Genomic DNA, 15,596 nt, shown 5'->3' with positions numbered 1-15,596 from the left:
GTGAACCCATGGCATGCGTGCCACAGCTGACATGCAGAGACCTCACTGAGGGCATGCGAGCCGTCACCCAGCTCAGCTCCACTGCACATGCACGTGTGCTTCCCACTGGCCAGCTGATTTTTGGGATGTTCAGAGGGCGGGACGCATGCAGGAGATGCGTGCGCATGCACAGGGGGGTGGGGTCATGCCCCCCCCACAGCCTGTTTTTGGGCCCAGGAGGCTGCAGGGAGGACTGCTAGGCCCAAATTGGGGCACAGGGGGTGCTCCCACTTCCCATGGCCTGTTTTTGGGCCCAGAAGGCCTGCAAGGCCAATAATGGGGGCCGGTGGGGGGGGTCACGTGTGCATGCATTGCATTATGGGTGCCGGCACACGTGCATGCTTTTGGCACACAACGAGAAAAGGGTTAACCATCACTGACATAGGGTAACTAGACACAGGGAAAGTTTTTCCCCTCATATCATCACTCTGCTGAATACCTAATTCTCACAGTACTATCTAATGTTTATGTACATTTACCCATGTTGTATGGATCATCATCATCATCCTTATTTTCTTCACTACCTCTCTTATTTGTATTATTATTATTATTATTATTATTATTATTATTATTATTATTATTATTATTATTATTATTATTATTATTATTATTATTATTATTATTATTACTACTACTACTACTACTACTTTTTTTTTTTATTTGCATTTATATCCCGCCCTTCTCCGAAGACTCAGGGCGGCTTACACTATGTCAAGCAATAGTCTTCATCCATTTGTATATTATATACAAAGTCAACTTTATTGCCCCCAACAATCTGGGTCCTCATTTTACCTACCTTATAAAGGATGGAAGGCTGAGTCAACCTTGGGCCTGGTGGGACTTGAACCTGCAGTAATTGCAAGCAGCTGCTGTTAATAACAGACTGTCTTACCAGTCTGAGCCACCAGAGGTCCTAATTATTATTATTATTATTATTATTATTATTATTATTATTATTATTATTATTATTATTATTATTATTATTATTATTATTATATGACGGTATATACAGCAAACGATATAACTATGCTGGATTTCGTATCACAGATCACTAGTCGAACACTTCCCAAGCGTTTAGGACTGCGTGATGTATCGGCGGATTATGCGAGCAGATCCCAGTAAGGTGGCCTTCTGCAGCTGACCAATGGTGATCTTGTCAGCACCAATTGCTTTTAAGTGCTTGCCTAGGTCTTTAGGCACAGCTCCCAGTGTGCCGAGTACCACTGGAACCACCTGCACTGGTTTATGCCAGAGTCTCTGCAATTCGATTCTCAAATCTTGATACCTGGTGACTTTTTCAAGTTGTTTCTCATCAATTCTGCTGTCAACAGGTATAGCAATGTCGACTATCCACACTTTTTTCTTTTCCACAATCGTGATATCCGGGGTATTGTGTTCCAAAACTTTATCATCTGTATTCGGAAATCCCACAGTAGTTTTGCATGCTCATTTTCAATCACTTTTTCAGGCTTATGATCCCACCAGTTCTTTGCTACAGGCAGATGGTAGTTATGACACAAGTTTCAGTGGGCTGTCTGAGCGACTATGTTGTGACGTTGTTTGTAGTCGGTCTGAGCTATTGTCTTATAACAGCTCAGTATGTGATCAATGGTTTCATCTGCTTCTTTGCAGAGTATGAATTTGGGATCATCAGCAGATTTTTCTATTCTGGCTTTGATTACGTTTGTTCTAATGGCTTGTTCTTGGGCCGCAAGAATTAGGCCTTCTGTTTCTTTCTTCAATGTTCCGTTGGTCAACCATGACCAGGTCTTTTCCTTATCTACTTTTCCTTGGATCTTTTCAAGGAACTGTCCATGCAGTGCTTTCTTATACCAGTTGTCAGCTCAAGCTTCTTCTTCTTCTTGTTGTTATTATTTCATTGTTTTGCATGTACACTGAGAGCTTCTGTATTGGAGAAAAGTTCTTTTTGCATCTAAACACACTTCTGCTATTGCTATTTCTATTGCTGTTCTGTTCTATCCTAATGCAATTGACCGAAATAAATCAGTGTGCTTGAATGGAACAAGGAAAAAAAAAACCTTGGATCAAAAGATAGAAGATAGGATCAAATAGATTTTCTATTCCACATTTCCCATTCACAGAATGTCTACAAAAAAACCCTCGTGAGTCTGTAAGACGAAGATTTCTCATTTTAAATTAAATATCACTGTCTTAATTAGTGTAGTGCAGCAATTGAGGCACTGGACTAAGACAGAGATAATCAGGTTTGAGGGTCTCCTTAGGTATGGGAGTCAAATTGGTGATTTTGTGTTAGGCAGTTTCTCCCAGCCCTAGACTGGATCTGCATCGTAAATAATGATATCTAACCTTATCTATTTATTTTTAAGTGGCATTGATAGGCCACCCAATTCAGAACAAACCAATGAAGAAATCTTCACTCTGCAGTGGATTGATTCAGGCTGATGCTAGTTATGTACCAATTATGGAAGAATAGCCATGGTTGATTAATAGTCACCACATTGTATGCAAATTCTCTTAATTTCTACCAATGGGGTGTTAAATGTACGTCTTCTCAGTCATAGACAGAAGCTGCATAAAGTAAATTTCCAGAAGTGATTTACTTCTTTGGCAATTTCATTCACAACTGTAGATAGGATAGTGAACTGAACTGCTGTTGTGGCTCCCGCCCCCGAACCTGGCCCCATGCCCGAAAGTGACTCGGAGCCGGGCCTGCTGCCAGAAAGTGACTTGGACAGTGAGGGGGAAGGACCATCAGGACTTACCTCGGAAGCACCGGCCTCCCTGGATCAGCTCCAGGAGCCAGAAGCAGGCCAAGCGAAAGAGATAACGAGGCCTCCTTCTCCTGACTCTTCCCCCCGCAGGCCACACCTGCAGACCCAGCTGACAATCAGGCTTGGCTCAATCCCAGGTTTTGTAGGCAGGAGAGAAGAGAACAACAGAAGCAGGGGAGGGGCAGGCCTAGGAAGTGCTGAGTCATGGAGCCACACCCCACAGGATATAAAAGGCAGCAAGAGCTGGTGTGTCTCTTTGTATCAGGCAAATTCACGGATTGACTAGAGCTGAAGGTTGTGACTCACCAGTGTCTTGGCAGCCAACAAGGGCTCTTGGCAGATGCTGGCTCTTTTGCTGCCAGAGCTGATAAGAGCCGGCTAATTAAGCCATCGTTCGGACGGAGGCGAGGAGGACATAACAACTGCACTCAAAACAATCAATTATCAGATCTACATTGTGTGTGGTAAAGGTAAAAGTAAAGGTTCCCCTCATACATGCGTGCTTGTTGTTCCCGACTCTAGGGGGCGGTGCTCATCTCTGTTTCAAAGCCAGATCCCTACCTTTCTCCTCAGTCGCATTGCATTCGTTAGCTCTCCATTGTGGGCAACCGCAATCTTCCCGTGCAAAGTTTCCACCACGAACGGTTGACAATTATCAAGGACAGACACCCCAGAGGTAGAGTATCTTGTATGGCCGATTCCAAGATTTGAAACGTAGAGCTTCTTCAGACTATCTTCGCTGAATACGTGATTCACAAGACCCATTCCCTGCGGGGAAAAAAAAAGGAAATGGGATGGATGAACTAAAACGGAGTTTCTAGTATTGCTTACAGCAGACAGCAAGGTAAAACTAATGAGCTAATTCAGAAGAAAAAGCTCAACTTAATTGACATTTATTTACAAAACTTATGTGACTGCCTGTCTCATACAATGAGTCTAGACCAGGGGTCTCCAACCTTGGCAACTTTAAGACTGAGGAATTCTGGGAGTTGACGTCCACAAGTCTTAAAGTTGCCAAGGTTGGAGACCCCTGATCTAGACAACACAACAATCCAAAAAACCATGGTTAAAAGCAAAAGCACCCTCCCTCCCTCCCCAGGCACCACATCAAATATCTGCCCAGCTCAACCCGCATCCTAGCCCAATGGTTGGATGAAAAGGCAGGTCTTTGTAGCCCTATGGAGGAATAAAAGGGTAGGAACCCCTCGGATTTAAGGTAGGACAAAGTTCCAAAGAGCTTGCCTCCCAAGACCTATCAGATGGCAACATTTAAGGAAGGACACCTGGAGCCCACTAACCCTGCCTAGCTTAGTATGATGGGGGAGACTGCCTGCAAGTAACCTAGACCTTTGCCATTTGGTGGTTTAACCAGCACCTCGAATTGCACTGGGAAAGCAACTGGAAGTCAATGTAGCCCTGGTTTACTCAAGTGAACCACAATGCAACCAATCCATGCCACTGTATTCTGAAGCTATTCAGTTGTAGCTTCCAGATGGTTTCAAGGGCAGCCCCAGGGCGTGTAATCCACCAGGGAGGTGATTAAGACATCCCTTAACTAAATCCATTAAATCAATTTACAACACATGCAAATACTACTAGGTTATCATTTTCTAAATATTTTTTCACCTTCCTCTTATGATAAAGTTACATTCATTACTTTATAATGCTCTTTATAAAAATTTGATGGTTAGATTTATGAGTTATAAATTACAAATTTGAGTGTCAAAATCCTGCACAGTCTTATTTACATCACTGATACATATTTACATACATATATATATACATATATATATATATATATACACATATATATATATATGTAGATCTTTGGTTATTCGGGTTTTCTCCCGCGTAAAATTTTACGGGAGAAAACCCGAATAACCAAAGATCTACATACAAACACCCGCAAAAACCTCAGAAAACATATATATATATATATATACACACACACACACACACACACACACAGAGTATCAGAGGAGTAGACCCCCTCACATTTTGTAAATATTTAAGTATATCTTTTCATGTGACAACACTGAAGAAATGACAGTTGGCTGCAAAGTAAAGTACTGAGTATACAGCTTGTATAACAGTGTAAATGTGCTTTCTTCTCAAAATAATGAGAGAGAGGGAGAGAGAGGGCGGGAGAGAGGGAGAGAGAGGGAGGGAGAGAGAGAAGGAGAGAGAGGGAGGGAAAGAAGGAGGGAGAGGGAGATAGAGGGAGGGAGAGAGGGAGATAGAGGGAGAGAGAGATGGAGGGAGAGAGGGAAGAAGAGGGAGAGAAAGAGGGAGGGAGAGAGGGAGATATGAGGGAAAGAGGGAGGGAGAGAGAGAGGGGAGGGAAGGAGGGAGGGAGAGGGAGAGAGAGGGAGGGAGAGAGAGAGAGAGAGTGGGAGAGAGAGAGAGAGAGAGAGGGAGAGAGAGAAAGGGAGAGAGAGAAAGGGAGAGGGAGGGAGGGAGATCTTGAGTTCTTCCCACATTCATATTTAAAGTAAGAGAACAAATTAGAGTAATCTCCACATCTTCTTCATTTACCCCGAAGGACTAGGCTGGGCACAGCTTCTTCTACAGGAGCTCCTATTTATGAGGCAGCTAAAGTTAACACCAGTTTAATGGCTCATCAACATCATCTAAATCATCTTCTCCTCCCTTCCCTCCTCAGGAATGCCAGATAATATTACCTTGTGCACTTTGAAAGAATGGGCTGATTCTCCATCACTTGTCACAATTCCCGCACTCTCTTGGCCTCTATGAGAAAAGGAAGAGTACATAAGAAATCTGTATTTCTGAGACTGGATCTTTATATCACCCAAAAGATGCCATTCATGGTTGAGGGATTTTTACAGGTGTTGTGAAGACCCCAAGATCTGCAAAAAGTTTTCTAAACTATAAGAAAATAACTCTTCCTCCTAATGCAAAAACCACACATGAAGAAGAACAATAAATAAAAACAATTGTGGGTATGGGGAGATGGAAAGAAACATTCTGGGAAAAAAGACGGTTGATTGAAATTTTGAAGAAAAGTTCTCACACTGCAATATTTAATTGGGGAGATCATTTTTCCTGGTAACTTCTAATGCTGAATTGTGAAAGTGGTGTTCAAGGATCTTAAAAGCGGATCCTGTACCTGCAAGAATATGCGAGGAAGAAAAAGAAGTTCTAATGCTGATTATATGATCTTGGTCCACACAAACCCTTTAACTTTGTTTCTGCAGACCTCATAGTTATTAGACAAGGATAGGTTTTCCTGAGAAGAAAAAATATTCCAGAATCCCAAGTTCTGAACATCTAGCGTCATTACTAAAAACAAAAGCATTTTCTCATGGGAAGGATTCTTATAATTAATTCCAAAACCTTATTAATTCCAAAACCATCTGGAGATATAACTTCCCAAAATCAAGCTTCTAATTACTTTTTTGCCACTTATCCCCCACAAATAAAATTTTTGTTTTTTAAAAACATCCTTAAAAATTGCATTTCTACTTTTATTAAGTACTTATAAATAAAACTACTTTTATTAAGGTTTGAAAGAAACTCAACCACTGTTTTTAAATTTGTTGCTCTAAAAGATTCCTAAAACCTAAAAATTTAACACCAATTTTCTGAAAGTGATTTGAGAAGAAAGTATGTGTACCCAATTTTATTTTATTTGGATCGTGGTTTGTGCAAAAAGATTATTCCCTTGTGTCGCAAAGCTCTAATTCTGGAGACTGCTGTCTTGCAAGTATTCTCATGAGAAGCAACCGTCTGGAGCACTTCTGGGTAACCTCATTGACTCTGCTTTTAGTAGAGTCAGTCTTCAGTTGCCATTTCCCCCCCGCCCCCAGAAGTCGCTTACTCTATTATATTAGATGTATGGCTTGCAATAATACATAAGAGTGCTTACAGCACCATTTCCCAGTTTGATGCCTTCCATATCACGTTGGACCATAATTCCCAGAATTCCATTAAGCACTGCCGTAGTTCCCATTATATTTGAAGAACCTCAGGTTTGCTGGGATGCCAGGCTCAGAAGCATCCCATCAAAAAACCTAGATTAAAGAATCTTTAGTGGGGGGAAATAAAAAAAGACATTTTGTTTCCCCTTTTCCTTCTTAGAATTCTTCTGTAATACGAACCTGTAGGCTAGTTATTTAGCTGCCATGGCAACATCTTCCAAGTATTATGGAATACCAAGGGTCCTTTGAGGGCAAGTATGGCATTACTCAGGGGGACCTCAATACCTGAGATAGTTGCAGAACCCAGATTTGGGGGGGGAGGGGAGACACTTAAAAAGAAACATTTATATAGAAGAAATATATCTACAGAATATATATGATTCTTTCCAAAATATCTTCTATATTCAAATAAATATTTCAATGAAATGTTTGATTTGAATATATAAAACAGAAAATGAAAACTTAATTGAAATAATTTGCAAACCAACTAAATTTGTACTGCAGTGTGTTATCTCATTTTCTATTAAGATGAATCTTGCATTTGTAAAGGATGTCATGGATTTGCTCTAGACAATATAAATATATATATATATATAGACGTGTTTTCGACACAAACCTGAACTTAATTTCCTTGGTTTGCTTTTAGCACATTATACTTGATTCACTCAGAAGACTATTGAAGTGGAACTATTACTGAACATCATTGAATTTGTTCAGAATTCAAATGACAGGGACTCCATTAGTTAAGAATTACAAAAGGCTCTGTGAATGCAAACCAAGCATTTGGGAGAAGGGTAAGTATGTGTATGTGTGAAATTATGATTTACAGTTTTGAAAGGGATTCTAAACCATGGGAACAAACAAATATGCTACAAAACTGAAGGCATTATTTGCTAGCGAATCTGAAGGGAATCAAGGGGCAAATATTTTCATTCCAAACAAAATCATAGCCTATAGTTGTGTGTGTGTGTGTGTGTATACACACACAAGAATAGAATAGAATAGGACAGAACAGAACAGAGTAGAGTAGAATAGAGTAGACTAGAATAGAATTCTTTATTGGCCAAGTGTGATTGGACACACAAGGAATTTGTCTTTGGTTCATATGCTCTCAGTGTACATAAAGAAAAATAAAATGCATCCATCAAGAATAATAAGATACAATACTTGGTGATAGTCATGGGTTACTAATAAGCAACCAAATGATACTGGGAAACAAACAGAACAACATAAATCGTAAAAATACAAGCAACATGGTTATAGTCACGAGTGGGAGGAGATAGGTAATCATAAGATACAACACTTAGTGATAGTCATAGGTTACTAATAAGCAATCCAATTGTACTAGGAAACAAACAGAACAATATAAATCTGACACAGATTTATATGCTGACATATACATTGGACAACAGCTCCCATCATCCTCAGCCATCAGCCAGGCTTGTGATCCAGTGCCTCTGGAGGGGGCCAGATGGAGGGAAGCTTATTTAGAGCTCTCATGTACGTTAAAGAGCAGAGATTATATTTAAAGCCCATTGCATAACAAAGGTTACAGAATGCATTCCATCTCTGGAATTGTGCTTCATTTTTTTAATTAATTAATTTATTTATGTATTAATTATTGCAAAGCAGAAAACAGCTTATTTGGGGGGGGGTGCCAATGATTAACAGGCTTTGCAGTCATTTCTGCCCGAGCTGCTTTATTTTCCTGCTTCTTAAGACGGAACCTGCTTATTTGGCAGTTCCTCAAGTTACTCCCCTCAGGCAGCTTGAGCCAGTAAAACTGGATCCTTTCATCTCTGTGGAGCTTACTGACAATCAGCCGTCTGGTTTCCTAGGAAACGCAATCTTGGCTAGAAATAGTGAATCATTTCCAGGTCACTTTCAACATGGAGAGTGGAGCAGGAAGGCATTGGACTGAGGAGGAGGTTAAAGCCTTGCTAAGCGTCTGGTCAGAAAAAAATATCAGAAAGCAACTCCATGGGACCTTACGGAATAAAGGGATATTTATTTACATTGCTAAAAGGCTTCAGGAGTTGGGGATCTGCAGAGACTGGAAACAGTGTCGGGCAAAGTATAAAAACCTGAAATATGAATATAGGACAGTTAAATATGCCCACAACTCAGGAGATGCTACCAAGACTATGAAGTTCTTTCATGAGCTGGATGCCATATTGCAACATAAACCTGTCACCCAGTTAACAGAGGAGGAGAACGGCAGGTGTTCAGCCAATGACATCATAAATGCCACCAAGGAGAACAATGAAGGTAAAAACAACCCACCCCCAAGCTCTCTCTCTTTCTTTCTCTCTCTCTCTCTTTTTTTTCCCTTCTTGTTGTTGTTATCTAAAATACATACAAGGCTTGTAAAACTCAGACCCATGCAAGGCACTGCAGATGGACACAGCTGGTAGAACAAACTGACTTAATGCGCTCCCTTATCTGTGTGTCTGTTGGGGAAGGGAAGGGGGGAGAGAAGGAGGGTGTCTGCTGCTGAATGTTTCTATAAATACAGAAACTTAAGTTAAACCAGCTGCTGGAGCTAGCTAGTTTCCTAAGCTGAATTCCTCTAGAGAAAAACAAAACAAAAAGAAAAAGAAAAGAAAAAAGACTTAAAGGCCTGCAAACTTCTGCTGGTTTTATTGCTGCTTTATCTGTAACGTTTTTTTGTGCTGTTTTATAGTTGTGTTGCTAGGTTTGAAGGGCCACAAGCTGGGCCACAAGCAATACATATATATTTAAAGATGAAAGGATATATATAGATATATAAATTTCTGTCACTTCCAGTGATGTGTTTATTGCCCTGCTAGAATTTAAGCAAAAGGACCAAAACATGTAAATCACCTGCTAGCAGTGATGGAAACGTTGTTCTTCTTTTTGAAATTTTGTTTTTCCAAGAGATTTATCTTATCTTGCCAAGGGGCTATATACATTGTAAACATTTAAAACACACTGAAGTTCTTTTAAATGGTGAATCAACTGCCGAGATGGCAACCTTCTAAAAACTATATTCACAAGAGTTTTGCATATTTGTATGTGAGGTATTTTGCTTGCCTGCCGGAAATCGGAAAATATATTATTTGAGAAAGCAAAAAAAACAACAACAACCAACCCCTAAACCAAATCAAGCCACTTGACAGAAGTATTTCTTGATAATAAATAAGAGCATGTGTAAATTATTATTCCATGAAGCTTTCAAGAATAAATTTATAATCACAGGAAGAATTTTTTTTCTTTAAAACATGATCAGGGAAGTGATTGAAAATGTTTCATTTTCTTTAGAGAACTCTCTGTTAAATATCTGATTGTAACAACAAGAAAGAAAAAAGTCTGCATAAACCTTGCAATGCATATTAATCTGTTTTAAATTAATAACATAAACCACTGGATTTTTAAAAAAAATAACTATCTTTAAATAATGCAAAACAATGCAGCAAAAGAGAGGAAAAACCCACAAGTTGAATTCTGTGTCTAGATAAATGGTCTAGCTGCTTGCTCCAGGTTTTGAGGCTGAAGGGTTGGGGGTGATTTTCTGGTTGTTTTCACAATTTATCAATTCCAACATACATTTACAAAAAAAATTTTTTTTTGAGATCCACAAAGAAAAGCTAAACCTTTCCCCTTTCTATAAGGACTTTATGCCTAAGATGTTTACTGCAAAAATAGCAGTGTACCAAGAATACTTCCCACCTATTATTCTTAAAATCTCTCAATAAAGATATTATGTTACAGCAGCTCCTAGAGGGAATTTTTCCCTTAATCCAAATCCAAGAGTTGAATCTAATTGCTTGCAACTAAGTGAACGAAAGCATGTTTCCCTCCCCACACCATTTCCCTAAAGTAGTGTCTAGTGGTACATAAAGGAGTGAAGGACTCGGTTTGAGGAAGTAGACTGCTACACAGAAGGAAAGGTGGCATTTGCAAAAAAATCGGTACTGTAATGGCACTTTCAAATGGTTTTCAGACATGGTTTCTCCCTCTTTGTCAATAACTCTGTGGTAAAAATAAGCCACACTTTAATGAGGTAAAGGAGCAGATGAAGGCTATCCATTGCCCACACTTTGGAACAACTTCCATGTAGTAATTGAAAACAATCGTCCATAAACTATTAAGAATGGAGTTCTTTCTTACAGCCTTCAGATGGATGAGCTGGAGCCATCAGCCATCAGATGATGATGATCTGTTTGTCTTCACATTCTTTTACTAGACAGGTTTTATTGTATTGTACTGTATTTCTATTGATGTAGAAGACGTACAATCTTAGTAACATTGACAGAACAGCAATCATACCAAATCAATCCCATCCATGAATCTGTCATACGTTTTGAAAATAGAAAGCCTCACAAAATGTGATGTTTCCTACAAGCAGTCCAGGGCTGCCGAGTAAAATGAATTCTGTGCAAATGCTTATGCAATTAATTTAGTAGCTATTGTTTCACAGATTATCAGTCCGTGGGGAAAGTGTTAATGCTGAAATTGATTAGCCTTGTTTAACTAGTCTGGCCTGAAAACAATTCCTTTTATTATGCAAACTAGAGGCCCTGTTTGGGTTCGCCATATCTCACAAAATGTTGGTTTATAGAATAAATAAAAACTATTACGGTTTATCATGAAGTGGAAAACTAGCTATTATGCAGCCATGGGATTAAGTATTTAGCCGAAGTGTTTCTTAATTGGAGAAAAACTTTCAATAACTGCAGAGAAATTGCTTTGGATAGTGAAATGGACAACAAATAAATGTAGTGAATAAATAATATGGTATTTGTAAAGCAGGGGTCTCCAACCTTGGTCCCTTTGGACTTCAACTCCCAGAGTCCCTCAGCCAGCTCTGGGAGTTGAAGTCCACAAGTCTTAAAGGGACCAAGGTTGGAGACCCCTGTTGTAAAGTAAAAGGGATTTGGATTCAGAGAATATGGAAGTTCCAATTTTGGAGTTGATAAGAGTCTTAAATCGTTGTGGTAGAGTTCTTAGATGGAAAAATATCAGTATTGGTGATGGAAGCATTTAACTCAGGTTTTCAGTTTTGTTCTCTCTATACATTTGTAAATAAATGTTAAGTCTTTAGAACTGAATGGGAACCCAAAAGGCAGTAGCACTCCTGGGACATCCTGTAATTCAGAGAAGCCAGATCTGCTTAGAATAACCAGTTTATAGTTTAAATCAAGGATGAGAAATATTTTTTTTTGGCTATGTAGCACGTGGGAATCATTACCCCAAAGTAATTGGGTTCTAGGCTTTACTTCATCACATTTCTGTTTAATTAAAAGCTGAAATACTAGGATTACTCCTCAGGCATGACTTGAATGATTTCTCACCTTGTAACATATAATAAGTATAAAATTATTGCAAGTTCAATCCGCAGAAAGAGCTAATGGGTTTACCTATTCTAATGACAGTTCCTTGGATATAATCCTTACCCGAGGCTAACTTTAAGCAATTTTAAAATGTTTATAGACTGGGAACTAAATGCTGTAGTTCCAAATCACTTCAATTAAAAGCTGGACCTATTCAAGCAATTATTTTCAAACTTAATTGGTTTGTAGTGCAGAAGGATAGTAAAGTAAGGAGATGCTATCTTTTATTTTGAGCAACTTGTCTGGCAATATGTCTCTCTAACATTCTGTTGTATAAGTAGAGTTTTGTTCATGCTTCCATCTTATTTTCACATTGTGCACACAAACGTACATAAATAATGTACTTTATTTATTTATTTATTTTGTCACAACAGTATATATAAGCATAAGCATGAAGTAACTATGTAATATATAAGCATATATATGAGTATAAGTATGTAATAACTATATAAATTGGATATAATGAAAGGAAACAATAGGACAGGAACGGTAGGCACGTTTGTGCTCTTATGCACGCCCCTTACAGACCTCTTAGGAATGGGGTGAGGTCAACAGTAGATAGTAAGTCATATTTTCTGCAATTAAGATTGAAGCGGTTAACATTAAGTTTAAATCTATTGTTTGCTCTTGTATTGTTGTGATTGAAGCTGAAGGACAAGAAGGACATTGCAACAGATAATTCTATGAGTTAAACACAGGTCCTGTCAAAGGCGGTGGAGTTCTAAGTTTTCTAAACCCAGGATTTCAAGTCTGGTGGCATAAGGTATTTTGTTGTATTCAAAGGAGTGGAGAACTCTTCTTGCAAAATATTTCTGGACACATTCAATTATATTGATGTCTGAAATGTGGTATGGGTTCCAGACAGGCGAGCTGTATTTATGTATTATTATGTATTTATTTATTTATGTATTTATGCCTCCTCTTCTTTTATTTTCAATTCTGAGTGGCTTAAACGTGATTTATTCTAGCTGAGTTTATCAAATATACTCCTTGACATTACGAGAGATCATGGTTCAGGACATTTTATGGCTATGTTCAATTTTGTGGTTTTATCAAGCCTTTTGCATTCCCAAGATGGCTATGTATCTGCACTACTATTAATCGTTTCATAGTTCCCATCACCAATCTCTTTCCACTTATGACTGTATGACTATAACTTGTTGCTGGCAATCCTTATGATTTATATTGATATATTGATCATCAATTATGTTGTAAATGTTGTACCTTGATGAATGTATCTTTTCTTTTATGTACACTGAGAGCATATGCACCAAGACAAATTCCTTGTGTGTCCAATCACACTTGGCCAATAAAATTCTATTCTATTCTATTCTATTCTAGATTCATGTGTTTTTCAGTATAATACTCTATATACCCTCCCTACCTACACATATTTTCTTCTTTATAATTCCAGGTGAAGTCTCAGTTACACTGGAAGAAGAAGAAGAAGAAGAAGAAGAAGAGGCTTCAACCAATCCATTGCTTTTTATTTCCCATTGCAGGCCTATTGAACTAGGTAATGAAAGGCAACATATGAGAGAGATGAAATGGTTTATTTTCCTTTTTACTATTTTAGTGGCATGACCATGATGTATTCTTTGGTTGGAGATTGTTGGAGGGAGCAAGTAGAGCAGGGGTTCCCAACCTTTCAGATCTCAGGGACCGCTAAATTCATAATTTTAAATCCCGTGGACCGCTAATATGATCTGCTTAATGACTGGTCGGGTGGGTGTAGCTAGGTAGTCATGTGACAGGGTGGCCATGATCAACTTGATGTCACTCACGTTGAGGGGCATCTCACCGGCCTCTACTCACCCCTCCCCTCCTACCCTACTCCTCCCCTGCCCGCCCAGGCTTCTTAGGGCCCCAACAGGAAGCAGTTGTTGGAGCTAAGCAACCACCATGAGAAAGAGTTGGCAAAACAGCTGGCTCAGTTCAAATTGGATCTGAGGAGGCTCAGCAGAAGCACCTCACTGAGGACTAGGAGCATAGGCTTTCCAAGCAGAGGGAAGACCTGCAAGAGGCCAGGTACCGGCGCCTGGAGGCTTAGCGGGCTGAGATGGTTAGCCAGTTCCAGGCCATGAGGCAGTCCCACTAGAACAAGGCCCTCTGGCTCTTCGCCACCAGCAGCACTTCCCTCCAGACTTCGCCCAAAGCCCCAGACCAGGAGGCTGAAGCAGACCCCAACCCACACAAAAAGACCCTGAAGGGGGAGACTCTCTGCAGCAACACAAGCGTTCATTGCATGTATCCAGTCCAGGGGCCATAGTTTGAAGACCCCTGATTTAGTGCAATATAAAAAATGCAAATAATTTTTCTGGGGACCACCAAAATTTTCTCGTGGACCACCAGTGGTCCACGGACCACAAGTTGGTGACCGCTGAAGTAGAGGACTCAACCCCCCCCTCCCATGGCAGTTTTGAGCAGGGGTCCCCAACCTTGGCAACTTTAAGCCTGGTGGACTTCAACTCCCAGAATTCCCCAGCCAGCTTTGCTGGCTGGGGTATTCTGAGAGTTGAAGTCTTCCAGGCTTAAAGTTGCCAAGGTTGGAGACCCCTGGTTTTGAGTACATGGTTGTGCACACCATTTGTCACAACCTCTTCCACAAATAAACTTGTATAGGTCACATACATACAGCAGAGGTTGTTAGGAATTATAACATGCAAGATTATTAGCACCTATTTCTTAATTACTGCCTTCAGAAAAAAATGCATTGGAAAACATTTTGTGCGTCCCTGCCCAACTGAGAAGCCCAAGTTTAGAGACAACAGAGCCAAGTCCAATCAAGTTCAATCCTTTAATAGCTTACACTTAATGGACAGAATCTTGCCGAATTAAAGCTATCAATTTCTAACCGACTGCACCTAGCCTGAGACATGTTAGGTGTGTGGCTATCCTGAACCTCTTCCCCTGTCGTGTCCCACTCCTCCGCTGACGGCCGGGTCAGGGAAATCCGAATCAGGCGTGTCTCTGCAGCTCTGCCAAAGTCCTAGCAAAGTCCTCAAGGCAGGCAGGAGACCAGAAAGTGACTTCAGCAAGATATGTTCGACTTTGCCTGACTCAGAGAATGCCAGAAAGCAGATCCTTTATATAGGCCATGGGGTGTGGCTCCATGACTCAGCACTTATCCAGGCCTGCCCCTCCCTTCCTTCTGACGCCGCCGCCTAGCAATTCTTCTGAAGCGAGGGTCACTTCAGTCGGCAGCTGTTGGTAATTGACCTCCCTCAGGCTCACATGCTGTGGGGGAGGGGGAGGGGTCTAGTTGCTCCGTTTGCCTGGGCATGGAGCCAGGGCTGGGGCCGGGAGGTGCTTCCTCCTCCTCAGCCTGTCTGGGCATGGAGCCAGGGCTGGGGCCGGGAGACATACTAGGACATTCCTCAGCGTTCGGAAGCAGATAAGAAGGCCCCGGCTGCAGTGAGAGTGGGCAAGACACAACATCCCCCTTCCTCCATCCTGGAACGTCCAGTCTCTTAATCTGGGCCTCTCTCTGGGAAAACTGTATTGCAAAACTG

The 15,596-nt window shown here is 40.4% G+C and overlaps 2 protein-coding genes across 6 annotated transcripts in view; one reads left to right on the top strand and one right to left on the bottom strand.

The window, feature by feature from the left end:
- Positions 1–15,596, bottom strand: part of PPAT (phosphoribosyl pyrophosphate amidotransferase) — a 74,057-nt gene that overhangs the window by 17,836 nt on the left and 40,625 nt on the right. For all 3 annotated transcript variants that reach the window (XR_009156401.1, XM_058193755.1, XM_058193756.1), the window contains 2 exons: positions 5,474–5,540; positions 3,354–3,560 (listed from right to left, as the gene is read on the bottom strand). Coding sequence is in view for 2 of the 3 variants with exons in the window: in XM_058193755.1 (XP_058049738.1) it covers positions 3,354–3,560; positions 5,474–5,540 (274 nt within the window). In the remaining variant the exon portion in view is untranslated. The remainder of the gene's footprint in view (positions 1–3,353; positions 3,561–5,473; positions 5,541–15,596) is intronic.
- The window catches only part of LOC131203468 (uncharacterized), a 46,769-nt gene continuing 36,719 nt past the window's right edge, over positions 5,547–15,596 (top strand). For all 3 annotated transcript variants that reach the window (XM_058193751.1, XM_058193750.1, XM_058193749.1), the window contains exons 1-2: positions 5,547–8,998; positions 13,499–13,600. In XM_058193751.1, coding sequence (XP_058049734.1) covers positions 8,620–8,998; positions 13,499–13,600 — 481 coding nt within the window. In that variant the 5' untranslated portion in view covers positions 5,547–8,619. The remainder of the gene's footprint in view (positions 8,999–13,498; positions 13,601–15,596) is intronic.

The sequence above is a fragment of the Ahaetulla prasina genome, chromosome 8 (genome assembly GCF_028640845.1).
Source record: "Ahaetulla prasina isolate Xishuangbanna chromosome 8, ASM2864084v1, whole genome shotgun sequence".
Lineage (NCBI taxonomy): Eukaryota > Metazoa > Chordata > Lepidosauria > Squamata > Colubridae > Ahaetulla > Ahaetulla prasina.
This window is presented reverse-complemented; position numbering and strand designations above follow the sequence as displayed.